This window comes from Taurulus bubalis (assembly GCF_910589615.1).
Source record: "Taurulus bubalis genome assembly, chromosome: 5".
NCBI classification, from domain to species: domain Eukaryota; kingdom Metazoa; phylum Chordata; class Actinopteri; order Perciformes; family Cottidae; genus Taurulus; species Taurulus bubalis.
This window is the reverse complement of record NC_136593.1, coordinates 19,281,493-19,297,034: the sequence shown is the minus strand read 5'-3', so window position 1 is coordinate 19,297,034 and position 15,542 is coordinate 19,281,493. Positions and strand designations below refer to the sequence as shown.

General features: G+C 43.1%; 2 protein-coding genes across 2 annotated transcripts; both read right to left on the bottom strand.

Moving 5' to 3' along the window:
• Window positions 1-910: 910 nt before the first annotated feature.
• trpc4apa (transient receptor potential cation channel, subfamily C, member 4 associated protein a) lies at window positions 911-12,294 on the bottom strand (the record flags this gene model as incomplete). Its single annotated transcript, XM_079218453.1, has 18 exons — window positions 911-2,107; window positions 4,082-4,288; window positions 4,520-4,632; window positions 5,012-5,123; window positions 5,753-5,893; window positions 5,980-6,070; window positions 6,212-6,397; window positions 6,484-6,542; window positions 6,629-6,760; window positions 6,881-7,023; window positions 7,115-7,300; window positions 7,423-7,624; window positions 7,854-7,982; window positions 8,176-8,231; window positions 8,360-8,417; window positions 8,541-8,657; window positions 8,797-8,925; window positions 12,169-12,294. The coding sequence occupies 18 exons, from the start codon at window positions 12,292-12,294 to the stop codon at window positions 1,970-1,972; spliced, it is 2,325 nt and encodes a 774-aa protein (XP_079074579.1). The 3' UTR covers window positions 911-1,969.
• A 621-nt stretch (window positions 12,295-12,915) lies between these two features.
• sla2a (Src like adaptor 2a) lies at window positions 12,916-14,950 on the bottom strand (the record flags this gene model as incomplete). Its single annotated transcript, XM_079218772.1, has 7 exons — window positions 12,916-13,039; window positions 13,537-13,666; window positions 13,749-13,901; window positions 14,027-14,130; window positions 14,496-14,582; window positions 14,677-14,776; window positions 14,878-14,950. 7 exons carry the CDS (start codon window positions 14,948-14,950, stop codon window positions 12,916-12,918), a joined length of 771 nt encoding a protein of 256 aa, XP_079074898.1.
• Window positions 14,951-15,542: the final 592 nt, after the last annotated feature.

Here is a 15,542-nt window from a genome sequence, read left to right as displayed (position 1 = left end):
CAGAAGTCAAGGTTCAGAGATTGTTTATATAGTTGCTCCAGAAGAGCGCTCACAACATTCATGTTTCTCTACCAATAGCGTCATTGACTTCCATGGCGGAGGACTGGAGTGATAAAGAGGTTTGCATCAATGAGAACATACGATCAGTACTAAGAATATAACACCACTGCAGAAGTACCCTGTGTCAAATCACATGTCAAGAAACCAGGGAAGTGATCTCGGGCCTCCAGCAAACAAACTTGAGCATTTGTAAGAGAAGCGTGTACTTGTATCAACTTCACTGCAAAGCACAAAAGATCAAATAATTCAAAGTATGTGCACACCCATCAAGAGATTTAAGACATGCTGAAAGAAAAAAAAACATTTCTGGTTAATTAGCTTTAAAGCAAATAAAAGGCTTTCAAAGTGTAAAGGACGTTTTGTGTTTGCATCCCAATCCCGGCATAGCACTAGCAACTCGTGGCATCGGGATAACTGTAGAATGCCCTTATACATTCACATGAACATTTATTATGACTCATGACATGCTGGGAGTAAAACTGTACACGTGTCAATAGAAGTGGTTTGATCCGTTCGGTGTCGGGACAAAATATGAGGTAGCTCATCCATCTGTACTTATCGGGTTGGGTCCGTTGAATTTGAGACGCCAAATCAGCTCTGCTGCTGCCATTTCCATGAAATGGCTGCACATCCAGGCCGTGAAACACATTGACAGTCGCGGCCACGGCTTCATCTTCATCCAAACTAAAGATCAAGTGGCGCCATCACATCCCAGCTGGTAGTCAAACATGTTGAGAAACCAGCGACAGCGGTCGATCCTCAATCCAGCTGATGGTGGTCGGCAGAAGGCTAATTCACATAAACTTTGTCTGGACTTTAACAATGAAAGTGGTTTCTTAACACTAGCGCCTGCATAGTTTATTCTCTTTCCAAAGCATCTCTCACAACATGGATACAAGTTCAGTTACAAAATGAAAATGTTTTTTAATCAACAAAATGTGGTAAAATATAACAAAACAATAAAAACAATGTAATCTGTGCAATGTTTTATTCTACAGTTCAACCAGAGCTAAAAGCCATTGTTTCAAACATGACAAAAGTAAATCGACAAAAATTAACCTGGTAAAGAAACGAGTCCCTGGGTGAAGCCACAACGAGGTGGATGATTTCAGGTGAGAGGAGTCCCGTGTGATTTGTGAAAGTCGTCAGCCGGCCCAAAAGCTACCGAAATGTGCCGAGTCAAGCCATAAAGCACCAATCAACAATAGCCACCTAATAAAATAGACCCATAGACGGGTTAAATGAAAATGCAGTTCATTCAGAACACCCCCCCCCTGCAAAAAGAAAAAACAACTCCACCAGTTTCCCCCACAAGCCAGGCAGTGGAGTGGCACGGAGTCAACAGAGAGTGTGCAGGTAGTGAGAGAGTGAGGCCGGTGACTCCTGGCAGCCCTGTGACACACCACAGGAGCTGCACTTAAGCTGTGGCCATTTCCAAACAATGTCCACGTGAAAAGAATATTTTTCTTCTAGCATATACTTTGTTGAATCATACACATTTTTTTTTTTTTTCATAGAATTTTGTATAGGTTATATAAAAGGCTCTATTTGAAGATCACCTAAAGCAAACAACCAATGCAGGTGTCATTACGCGAGGTCCTTTTGTGTGTTAAACGTTGACGGCAACCTTGGGGTGGGCGTACAGGCTTCCGCCGCTTCCTTCGAAGTAGAGGTCGGTAACTTAGTGAGAGGATGACAGCCAGGCAAATTACGTCCCGTCCCAGCACATCTGTGTTGACGGCCTCAATGCGAGAAAGGGTACAGACGGGGAAAATAGGCGAGCCTTTTCATCCAGAACGCAGTCACAAAGCATCAGGATGGCTCAGAGGAGTCTTCACCAGCTTCGGGTGTCCATGCTCCCTGTGACCGTCTGTCCCGCCCGTCCGGCACTGAGTGCACACACAGGAGGTCAATCTTCCAGCAGGTCTCTGTCAAGATCCATGAAGGGCTCATCAATGTAGCTCGCTATGGCACACAGAGAAGTCCTATCTGAGCCCAGCAGCACCGACACCGTCTCCTTCCAGTAGCTGAAGGGGATACAGGAGCTCTGAGGGGAAACAATAGAAAGCATTTAGAATAATAGAAAATATTTTTCACAATAGTGCTTGTTATTGACGGTCTCTTAATTAGCAAGCTAAGCACAATATATGGTAATGCTTGGTCACTGCCATTAGTCGTGAAGGCATACTTGGCTGACAATTTCCCCGTTAAACAATGAAATGAGGTGATATTGAAGTGATCAAAATCATGCGTGCACGTGTAAACAGACGGCTTTTGGGTTGTGTATAGGCTTGTGAAAACATTAGGAAACATTGTTAAGGTTGAAGCAGCCATGGTTTGTATTTTCAGCCACTTGGGGGCAGTGGAACCAGCCAATATTAAACGTTGACATCACCATACTAAAAGTTATTAGGCGACCTCGTCAGCAAACAGTTGCCTATTTACCCATCCAGCAACACTCGCATTACTTTGGGGCTGCGTGTCTCTCCACCTGGGGAATGTTTTGGTCCGACCAAAACTTGTGGGCTCTTCAGTGGCTAAATGCTCCACTATGTTCACTAGCTAGTCACTAAAGTCTCTGCTCTAGACTGCTACAGACGATTTGTTTCTTATGCAGACTAAACTAGGGGTCTGTGGAGTTGAGCAGAAGTTCATGTTGCTATTTTTACCATGCAGTCTTAGAGAGTATCATAAGATATGGGATAGCAGCTCGGTGTTGTAACTCGTCTGTACAGTTGAAATCTCTTGTCTAGTACAGACTGCTATAAAAACCTATGGGGGTTAAAAATACTTGTTCCTCCCAACAATCTGTGAGCAGTCTAATATCAGACATTGACAGATCCCCAGAATTGCAGCTCTTACCCTCCAGAAGAAGATTCAGTGTTCCCCAGAGCAGGCTGAACACGTATAAACTTGACCTTTAAGATTGTCAACATTAACAGGTAATGTGGGACATTGTGCAATATGTCGCCATTGTCTGAAGGTGCATATGTACGTCACATGGAAGCTATGTGTTGTCGTTTTATCTTCTGTGGTACTACGGGAAGAAGACCAGAAAGTTCCCTGCAAGGACACTAAAAGTTTATCTTATCTAACCTTTAACCATTTGTTGTCAGTAAGGTACAGAGTTTATATGCTGAAAATATCTGAGGGGAATTTGGGGAGAAGTAAACTGTTCCACATTAGATCTGACATTTTACCCACTGTGAACCGACAACAGCTGATTAATGCAAGGACAAAGTATGACAACCTCTTCATCTGGGAATGCGGACAACCTTACCCTTAGTGAGGCCGCTCCTGCTTCTACACACCAGTGAGACTAACGAGGGCCACACATGCGAGCGCCATGGAGCCTCTTGCTATACATTACGGCGCCCATGTTAACAGGTTAGAGCAGCCACACAGCTCGACTGCGGCTCATCTAAAGATTCAAGATGTGGCCTATTTTTTCCCCATGTACAGTTCACAGATTAAATATAAATCATAACAGCGACATTTCTACAGTTTCAATGTCAGACATGGAAAAATGTAAATGTATTTATTTAAACAGCCCCCTGTGGACAAAATCCCTTCATTTGTTAACAAAAGGCTTTTATTCTGAAATATTTGTACCGGCTTTTAAATTGTGGAAATGAAATTATCATAACAGAAAGAGAAAGAAAGGGCCGATAGCATTGCACAAGGGGGTCATTTCCTGGGTTCTTGAAATATTTCCTGCAGTGGAAAGGGCGTTTAAAAACTTTTCCAGACATACAAGAATAGGTTTATCAATACAGAACACAACTCGCCTGTATGTTTAAAAATATCCATCTCTCCCTCTACCATTATAACTAGTACGGCTGTCTAAACCCGTCCTGTTCCAGCCCCATAACACACACTAGAGTGTTTGCCTCTCCCAGTGTGCATGCATCTAATGTCCCCGACAGAAAAGTGACTGAACGTAAACAGCAGACACCGAGAGGGGACTCTCACATCGTGTGGCTGACTTTGGGAACACGAAGGTATTTACTGAGGTACTCACGTTCTCCAAACAGGTGCTGTCCTTGTCCTTGTTGAGGTAATGGCGCTGCCAGAAGCGCAGTAGGTTGTGGAAGTTGTTGAGCAGGAAGCCTGGGTACTTCTCAGCATACTCCTTCTCCCGCAGGGCGTTGAGGTAGAAGGGCAGTTTCGCCTTTCTTCTGGCCAGCATCAAGACCACCAAACTGGTGTTTAAACAGCTCACATTCTCCTGCAAGAAGAAGGGCATGGATGCAGAAAGGAACAAGATTTGAGCGAGGCGCCATTTTGGCTCAAGATACAGACACTCCTAACAAATACAAATCAATTTGAATGCGTATTGTAGCCGGCAATACTTTAAGTTTACATTCAAGTGGTCCATAATTTGTTTAGTTAAATCTGTGAGTCAAATAATAATGGAGGTTTTCTGAATAGAGATGATGAAGTTAAAATGAAGGCAGACCTGTGTGAGTGTCTGTACGTTGATGATGTTGATCAGTCGGAAGAGGAAGGTAAGCCTGTTCTCAACTCTGGCCATGTAGGACAGCAGGCAGCATTCAGAAAGCACCTCCACCACTGTGAAAGATATACAACAGGGAAACGTGCAATTATAAAGGATATTATAGGAATAGCACTTCCATGTATTTGTGAACAGGAGAACTTTTTTTTTTCTTCAGTTCGTTTTTTCCCCCATTGTAGTCATCAAATTATCAGAAAATACTATTGTAAATAGAACTATATTCAACACGTGTTTATGTCCATATGTAGGCTTCTATCAAATGTAAGTTCCAAAGGGTTTAACAAAACAGGAATGAAGACCAAAACAACAGCGAAATCGAACGAGTCAAAAAGTCAACATTCAATCAATTTAATGCAATAAACTATTTCAGTAACTTCTCCTTTAAATGTTCTCTATAAACTCGTCTATGTCTGTAAACTTTCCATTCTCGTTTACCTTTCACATCTTCAGTCTGGCTTTCAAAGCGGTCCAACGACAGGACGATGCAGCGCACCAGCATGTTGGAGTCCACCAGAGAGCTGTTGATCTGCGTCAGGAAGGTCTGAAACTACAGAAGAGACATCGAACGATGAGCGATGCCACGGATCATGAAACAGATCAGCACGAATGAAAAAAGGAGCCAATTTTACTTTGAGAGATCCCTGATGCAGTTTTTTGGGCCGCAGATATACAAATTGCAGATCATTGATGATCCATATTGGCAGATATTGATTTCTTTGTTGTTTAATTATAGCAGCTGGTCTACAAAGCTCCGGACATATCTCCAATTTTAAGAGATTACATTTGAACACATCATGATTTACCATCGCCTAATACTAATTTTCACTGAACAGAGCCTGAACACATCATAACGTAGTTAGCCGTGCTGTTCTGTCAATTTAAACACGGATTAGCTTTTTACAGTGGAACATGATCAGAGATCGGCGCCTAGAAAAGCATAAATGCCGACGACGTGATCGCATGTTTTCCTGAATATTGGCGGATAACGATCGTCAGTAATACGTTCACACTGTGAAGGTTAACGTTAAACTGTAATTAATCTGCAGTTCACATGCATGGCGAACTCCGAGAGGGGATCCGTAAGGTACAAATGATACCATTAGACACACTTATTCATCCATCACACAAGCTGTGACATGTTAAATATTATTTTGTTATGCCAGCAAATGCAAATACCTTCTCCGGAGTGTTGACATATTTGTTGAATCTTTTGAAGGCATCAATGTTGAACTTCATGAGCTCTCCCAGCAGATCAAAGTAGCTCTGTAGGACATCTCTTGATGTACAGCCACTGTCTATGATGCAAAACAGGATGTGCTGTCGAGGGATGGAAGCAGAAAGTGAGCAGCCATTCTTTCATAAGAATGTGGTCTTTGTGGATGATGTGTTGGGTGCACTTTTACCTCTAGTAGTCCCCTCTTCAAGAGGAACATTTGGTCTGCATAGGAGGTGGCTCCTCTGAGAAAACTTTCCACTGCTCTTGCCTGCCAGAACCTACATACACAACAGAAAACTTAAGCTAAGTTATAAAAAACAGAACTAGAGACAAATCGCTTTAAAATAGAAGAGAGCGCTCGGGAATGGGAACCTTTTCAAGAAGGCTGACACTTAATCTTCGGCTTATGTGATGCTGACCTGAATGACGAGTCTGGAGGCTCCCGCTTCATGACAGTGAGGAGGCGCGTGAGGAGGCCCTTCTTCCCGTCACACACTAGGCTTCTGTCTGTGTTGACTAGAGCTTCCACCTCTGGGATGTTAGCCTTCATGGATATGGCACTCAGTTCATTCAGCTCCTGGCTATTCAGCAGGAGGTATTTGTTCCTGAAAGACAGATAAAACATGTTAACAACAGACATGACTTGTTCGGAGAAGTCACATCCAAGGACATTCCAGTCAGGGTCACTTACTCATGGTGATCACTGAAACTCTGAAGTAGCCGCAGGAACTGGATTTTGAAGGATATTTCCTGCACAACGAGAATAAAAGAGTGTTCATTGTTATGGTAAACTTTAAAACGTTGACTCTAATTGCCCAAGCATTGAAGGTTCGTACTGGACTACAGTCGCAGTTCTCATTCTGGCCATGGACCACATGGTTTGTGGCAGTGTATTTCCTCCAGATCAGCTTGTCAAACAAGTTGTTGAGTCCTGGGATGAGACGGAACTCAGCCAGCATCTTGTGGACCTGTGCAGACACACAATACAGAGCTCAGTGAAATGCACAGCGACACTCCGCAGAGACACGAGACACTAAACACTCCATCTTAAAATCTCAAGGAGGGAAGAGATGTGTGCCGTTACGTACCTGGTTCCTCTGTCGGCCCATGAGAAGGACACAAAGCACATAGAGCACTTCCACCTTATACATGATCTCATGGACGATCTTCATGGACTGGGGCAGTCGATGTCTCAGAGGGCTGGTGGCTAGGGAGCTCTCATCTGATGACTCTGGAGGGGAGATTAAAAAGTCATCTCATTCGGAGTCCACAGGATTGAAGCAAAGTAAGAGAATCGGCAGCACAACTGACTCTTTTCTCACCTGTACTGCTCTGTTCAGCCTCCTCAGTAGCCATCTGCATGAGAGCGTCCAGCACCAGAGCATTGTCCAGCCATGTGTACCAGTCCTCCAGCTCCTGCAGGAAGTTCGCTCCTGTGGCCTCAGACACCTTTCTAGTGGCCAGCTTACACAACCGCTCAATGAAGCCAGGGATGTTCAGTAGGGTTACTATTCGGGAAATCAGAATATCATTGATATTTCAACATTTACTGATCGACTTCTTATTTTTTTGCAAAAGCACAAAATGCATTACAGTATGGAGTCATACTGTAACTCTGAAGACAACCTACCCTGGTTGACCTCTGCCCGGGATGGGCTAGCGATGCGTTTCTGCTGTGCATTTTTTGCCAAAAGGGTGTGTTTGTCGTCGTTCCCTACATCAGGTTCTGAGATGGTGACAGATAGGATACGGCAGAAGTTGGCTAGCTGTTGTTGGTCAAAGCTCTGGACCAGGCCTGACAGGTTGGGGATGCCCTCTAAATGGATCATCTCCTGGAAAATGCAAACATAAACTATTATCAAACTGAAAGTAGACATTTAACATTACACTAAACAAGTTGAGAGTTTGACCCTGAATACATCTGCTACTTCCTCAAACTGGATCTTTCCAAATGTGTCGCAGTGTAAATCATAAAGTGACTTCAAAGCCCTCTGGAACGGCCATTAATAATTTGTGCATGCTGATGATTTAATACAAGTTTAATATAAGTATAACGCTGACCTTTTTGACTCCAAGAATATCTTCAATTAGGGTAGCGGTCTGTAGGAAAGTCTTCTTGTTCGTCATCAGGGTGAAGAGAAACAGCACAAAGTCATCCCTTGCTGCCAGGCTTTTTGTGACCCCCTCCGTCTGTGAATCAAAAGAAAAGACTTTAATTCAACCATGCCCCCCATTCCCATCCGTGGACATGTTCTAAGAGAATAAAGCAGCACAAACTAACTGCAAGGAAAATACTTCTAGTTACACACGTGCTAATTCAAAGCAAGATATGATGCACCTTTGACATTTCTCTGGTGCGTACAAAACGTAATAGGATACTTACACATATACAACAGTTGTAGAGAACACTAAGGCAGTCCTTGACCAAGTCATCATTCACTGTTGTGACAGAAACACGGACGTTAGTCTTAATGCCAGAACAAATACAACTAAAATAAATCATCATGTGCAAAAGTGTTTACTTCCAAATAAAAGCAGACATTCACGTGTGTGATGTTATTACTTACTATTGTTTTTTTTCTTCTGCATAGTTAACGTGGGCCTCATCAAGATCTCCACAAGCAGCTGCAGGGGAAAAGAACATTGTGTATTCAGTACTGTGAGGAAATACCGTTTTTAACATCCACAGTGTCTCAGCATGAGCTCTACCACACATGACAACAATTATAGAGCATCAAGCACACTTACATCGACTCCACCAAAGAGGTCAAAAGTATACGTGTTGGGGAAGGTAGATTCCTGAGCAGTCTTCCTGTCCTCCGTGACAAAAGACATGGCCTCCATGGAGAGCTGGGATGATAATACCTTACAAAAAGAGAAAAAAACACCATTGTCCACATGCTTTTACGTCACTCAGGCTACAAAGCCAAACAGTCAGTAGCCAGTAGCTAAAACCAGTTATTCCTCAGCATCATAGAGAGACGGTCCAGTCCTGTGTGGCTACCTTAAGAAAGCTGTGAGCGTTGGAGAGGTCACTGTTTGGATGGCTGCTCTCGTAGAGCCTCTGCAGCAGAGTAGGGATGCCCTGCCACTTGGCCCGTTTATCTCTCTCCTGGAGCAGGCCTCCCGGGAGCTGAGACACACAAACATAGGAAACCTTAAATAGTGCCATAAACACAGTAGAAATTGATGGGTATTTTAATTGTTTATTTTAGGCATGGAATATTTTTGTATACAAAAGAAAGCACAGTGTGATTTAGAGTAAAACAATGATATGCAGTCTATAACTTATGCATTGCATATGTAGTCAATCAAATGAAAATAAAAATAAACATAAACAGTCTCAGTCAATCTTCTCCCAATACAATTTATCAAGTGCGAGATCCCAGAGAATAGGAAGGTTGAGAGAATTCTGTTAAATGAGATGATTGTTAATTCACAAGATAGGTCATATAGCAGACTACTGCAACAAGGAAAAGAGAAACTAAAAGCAACTTGAGCAGCTTCCCATTTTATGCCTCTAATAAACTGTAGGACAAGAGAGTCCAGGCCTGGCTCATAGTCTACGGGTGCACACGTATTGTGGAGCAAGGACATAATGTGCAGCTGAATCTGAAAGATGATGTCACCCTACAGCAAAACCTCCGCAAGTGCAGTGATGTGAGCATAGGTGTGCCGTGTTGAGGTTTTTTTTTTAAATTTAGAATAAACTTATGTGCGGCATTCTGAATAGGGCTTTTTGGAAAGGTCACAGGAGAGGGTGTTTTAAATATTTCCCCAGAGCTGTTGACTTTACAAGTACTGAACACAAGCACACCTTTTCCATCTGGTTGTGGCAGCAATCCTCACTGTTGAGACCCTTTTAAAAATATACGGCTGTGACAACAGTGTGACTTTGGAGATTCGCATGAAAGATTAGATGATAATTCCTCAGTTTGCATGGCTCATTGTAGAAGCAGAATGTAAAAAAATAATAATAAAGACCTCGCTTGACTGTATTTACTCCGAAAACTAATGGGGCCTTTCTGCAAAAGAGACACATTCTGTAAAATCTGGGCATAATTTCCTCTATACAGGTTATCAGTATAAAAAAAGCAAACAAGCCGATCCATTGCTATTCAACACCAACAGGGGTCCACTCCTTCAATAAAAAGGTGAATTGTATTCAAATTCAACGAGCGCAAAGCCCAGCACTCGGGGTGTCTGATGCCTGAGGACCCAAAAACCCACCAAATCAACAAACTTTCAGTCGTTTCCATTACACAGGAGAGTTCCAGCACTCCGCCATCCCACTGTGCGAGTTGCCGCAGCCACTGAGTGGACGTCCGTCTCCCGGAGCTACCGAGTGCAGACCGCTCCGCTCTCTTGCCCTGATGTTAGTTTATTTAATAACTGAAATATACATTTTGATTTGATGGACCCAGTAGTAGAGTTGAAAAGCTGCCTCTTATTACTTTAAAGCAGGTGGCTAGACTTCACACATTTCAGGAAATCTGTATGACCAAATCGCAGTACAACTCTTCTTATTTAAAATATTGCATTATCATACGGTGAAACCCTATAAGGGAAAATACGCTGGTTTTCAAAACCAATACATGCAATACCTATGGTTTAAGACACTCCAAAAATGTTAGTAAACATGAATAACTCTCTCCAAAACACAAAAGCTAAAGTTCTAAAAGTCAAACGTGTATATGTGTCCATTGACAATGAATTGGGAAAGATGTTGTAGATGACACATTAAGTAATGGGTTAATTTACCGTTTCAGATCTACACTACAATAGAATAAATCTCATTTGGGTAAGAAAAGAAAACCATCCTTTGTATCCACACAATCAGTCTCCCATTCATTGTCTATGGAGCAGCTCCAGACTTTACACTCGACAACGTCACAAGTTTGAGACAGTCTTAAGTTTTAGGCTTTAACAGAGAGCAGCTCATGTTCATTCTCCTCAGGCTTGGAATGAACAAACTGGAATTCTTGGCATCAGAGACATTCCGATCCAAAAACAAAAACCAAGAACTGACTGTCCATCCACTTTACAGTGAAAGAAAAAGCAATACAACCCTGCTGCCCAATGACTACTAAAAACTGACTCCATAGTTAAAAACTCTCACTTGATGACTAACTCCTCATATTTGTTGTAACCGTCTATCTCTGTTATAATGCACATCTGTATTTCAAATTGAACTAATGGATTTTTTGCATCACAAAATGGTTGGTCAAGCAAAAAAAGGACAGAGGAAGTAGCCTTCTTGAAGAATGTTTTTGAGTTCTTTGACATCCTAATAATGACAGACTCCCTGGAAAGCCTTAACACTTAACAGTAGTATATTTTGCTTAGTGTTCAAATTATGGCAGCCGTCTCAAAACTTGACCAATGGGACATTTTCAAGTTGATCAGATTTAAGGATGTCTGCATCATAACACGTTTCACTACACCACTTAGACACTACCTTGCAAACTGCAAGTTAACAAGAATGTAAAAAATTGCACAGGGGATAAAAGATGTAATCAGTTTTTGCAATGTAAGGGCTTGAGTCACGAGTGTGCCAGGAACAAAGTGAAATAGAGATAACGCAACTAGCTACACGTCAGGACGCTCATAAGCATGAATACCCATCAATATCACAACGGTTTAATTTAACGTGAACCAACGTGAAGAGTCACATTGAAACAAATAGCTGCTCCACAGTTACAAATGTCACATTCACGTTGGCTTCCGTGCGAATTAAAACAAACGTGCTCACGTTAATTCAGCCCAACAGCTGTTGTTGCCAATCCATTTATGGAAACGATAGTTATTGTGGTTTGTGTGTCGTTACGTAATCACCTGAGCTGCTCAGCTGGCTTAGCTAGCTAGCTCCGTTTGCTAACAGCAGCAAACGTTACTGTCGTTGATTAAAGTCGCGTGATTTAAGGGCTACACAACATTTAATAAAATGCCTACCTAGTGGCCTTCAACCCCCAATGCACGACGGAAACACAACAACCCGTCAAACCTCCAGTTCAACACGTCTCTACATCGCAGCTAAACGAGCGTACAGTGCTAAGCTAGGCTAGCGGGGGGCTAACAACAAAAGACCCACTCGGAGCACAGCTCGCTTCATACGCTTGCTGTGGTGTTAACGCCGTTTGCCTCGTCAGCGGGCGAATATTAATATGCAGAACAAAATGTGGTGAGAGTTTAAGGTCTGCGAGGTCAAAGCACCGAGCTGAGGGCCACGGCTGCGAGGGGCCGCCAGCTCCCCAGTCGGGTCTCCTACCGAGACACCGTCTCCATGTTCAGGCTGGGTCTCGAGCGCGAGCCCCCGGTCTCGCTAAACCAACTTTCGGCTGTTTTTTACGGTCGAAACATGCATCGTTTGTCTTACCTCCGTGCCTCGGCTGAAACCCTGGCCAGTAATTTTACTAGCCGTGAACTTTGTGACGATGCTGCTGTTGCAATGTCTCCGTTTTCCTCCAGCACAGGGGGACTCGGACCCCAGAAGCGTCGCCATTATTTCTTCTTCCTGAACTGAACTGTTCGGGCAGGAAGTGGAAGGCTTTGATGAATTATTGGAGGTAATTAAGCGGCATCTGCTGGTAGAGAAGCCCACACTGCAGGAACCAAGTGGCTTCAATATACGATATAAATATACGTTATTGTAACAAGAAGACACAGTCGACGCTCTCTTGTGTTGATATATATATTGTTTTATGCGATGCTCATATATAACATTGCTAACATATTTTGTTTTATTGGATTCCAATAACGTAACCATGACAACAATTCTATTACAAAATAATTAACATATCATTTAAGATTGCATTCAAACAGCATGTGCATATGAGTATATAAATTAAAAGAAACATTACATTTTTTTTAAACCGAAAAAAATGTCTTTAAATGTTCGCTCCCCTCTGTGTGACTGTAGAAACTATCTTCTTGCTGACATTCATGTCAGAACTCCAAACATTGTAGTGTCTCAGCCCTCCTGCCAATCTATGGCAGTCTGCACAGTCTATTTGGTTGTACAGAGGACCCTCTTTCAATGGCTTGCCCAAACTGCAGATCAGACGTGTCTGACTCCACTATATCCATCCGACTTCTTTCTCTCGGACTGATCCGCTGTCTTTCCTCAAGAGTCCCAGCTGTGGTCGTTGCCATCGGTCATTACGAGGTAGGAGGCGATGGCCTCCCTCAGGCCCTCACTCACCAGAGAGTTGTCTGACTCTGTTCTCATCCTCCTGAAGATCACTGACCTGGAGGAGACAGAAAGGGATATTTTCCAAGACTTGGATGAGTAAAGTGATCATGGTATTGTGTATTTACACACAACAAAACATGGATGAACTATATTCTTTTACTAGTTGCACTTTATTAAATAATCATAATCTATTGTGGTAGCCTTTATTTATCTGGGCTAGGTTCACTGAACACTATTGCTCATTTCAAAGAACATCCTGCTCTGCACTCACATGTTACACATCAAATAATATAACTTGATACAATCACAGCTTTATCTGTTCACATTGTGGGCTCACTCAATCAGTTTACTCAGCACTGTCACACAAGACTGTAGGGTCGAATCAAGTTCTTTCTAACACAGTGTCAACACAAACTGAAAGTAACAAGCTTCACGAAGATGTGTTGATTGCTCTCCAACCAGTAGGCCACCAGGTGCTGCTGCTCTGCTGCAATAGAGTGACATCTTGTGGCAGTCATCAGTGGAAGTGAGGCTAAAGGGAGTCTGGCCCACCTGCTAATATCCTTCCAGTTGATAGTAGGCCTCCTGATAGCTGCAGGCATGGGCCGGGCCTCTCTGGCGTCATTTAACCCCTGGATGAAGCAAGGCTCCGTCAGCCGACTGCACAATCCATCTGCAGACTCTGTGAGAGGAGGCGACATTTTAATATCACTCTTCTAGAGTTGTCTCTGGTATGTTCAGGCGAGAATAAAAAGCATTGCAACCTGAATAGTGTTCCACCAGGTGATGCATGGTGGGGAAGGTGACTCCCGGGGATATGTAGACCCAGCCATTTTGGAGGTGAGAGATGCGGTAGTGCTTGACACAGTCCAGGTACGAAGAGTTGGTCCTCCTCAGGACAGACAGTGAGTAACAATCTGAAAATCATAGAAATAGAAAGCAGATGTGGCCGTTAAACTAAAACTTGATACTTAAACTTGATACTTAATCTGGGTTGATTGTGTTTCTAATGCAATCCATGGTGCTAAACCATCCCTCTAACCTTTGTTTGTTTCTGACTCTCGAATCAGGAAGGCTCCACTGTAGTTGTTAGGCTGCATGAGCAGCTCCACTGCTTTGTCCCTGCTGATGCCTGTGAACAGCCACCTGAACGGAGAGAAGACACATCGGGGCAGTGAGAAAGTGGTGTTCAAGATGGGAAAATCCACTGGAACAGTATCAGAGCACATTCCCCACTGGAGGAGGACTGAAACTGCAGGAGGCAGAGGCTGATGTCATGTCACTGGATGGACAGCAGTCTTGTTCCAAAACCTCCGTCTCCACTGAGGAAAAGGTCACCTACGCAGAGACTCCTCCCACCTGTCAGGGGACTCCCCACCTTTCATTTTACCTCTGTACTACTTCTCTCTCTCTCTCTCTCTCTCTCTCTCTCTCTCTCTCTCTCTCTCTCTCTCTCTCTCTCTCTCTCTTACACTCACACTCACACTCACACACATTTTCCTGGGAGCTACCTGTGTGTCACCCTGGCTGTGTAGTTGGTGGGAATGTAGCTCTCACGGCCCGTGGTTGTGGATCTCACCATCATAAAATCATCGTCACTGTTGGAAGAAAAAGTAGTCAGCCATTAATAACTGGTGTCTGTTGAGGTGAAAATGAGGGCAAGGGTGAAACATCAAGAGGTGCCTCACGTACTCTGACATGATGGTGAGCCGTTCCCCAACGCACATGGTCAACCCTGTATGCTCAAAGGACGGGTAGTTACAGAGGGATACGAGCACGCTGTCTTGGGAGGCTGCAGAGAGAAAGAAGCAGCTGCATAAAATAAACATTGATTTGTGACATTTATTTTGATAGTTTTATTTTGCGTGTTAATGTTTTGGCAACATAACCTACGAGGTGATCCGGTTTCAGGTACATTTTCTAAGATTGTCAGATGGGATCGACATCTGATGGGGCAGGTCCCCATGTTCTCTTGCTTCTTGCTGTCCTGAAACGTCACAAAAACAGACATAGAGAGCATAAATGAGAAAGATAAGATATTCCTTTATTAGTCCCGCAGTGGGGAAATTGCAGGATTACGGCAGCAGACAGGTAAAGTGCACACAAGAGACATATAGTAAAATAAAATAAAAAGCAAGTAATGTAAACAGTAAAACAGTAATAAAAACAGTAAAGAATCCACAATAGCAGTATTATATATACAGACAGAAAAAGGTCGGTTGTCAAAGGCCTTCAACAACTTTCACATTCATGATTTAACTATCCCCCCCGAGTTATCAAAATTATGACTGCCACATGTGAAACTGCTTACAGGTACTGCACACCACTTTGTAACCTAACAACAAAGCCTAAATGATACAGGAAGGTGCCCGGCCACACCAAGAGGCATCGATATCCTGTGCTAAATGTCCCGGCTGCATGTCTGCGAGGAATCAAATCTATTTAACACGAGAGCGATACAATAATAAAACCAACACATTAGATTTTATTTGCATGATGCATACTACGTTTTCATAATAGCAGCAGCAAGTACAAATACAATATCTAAAATCTAATTT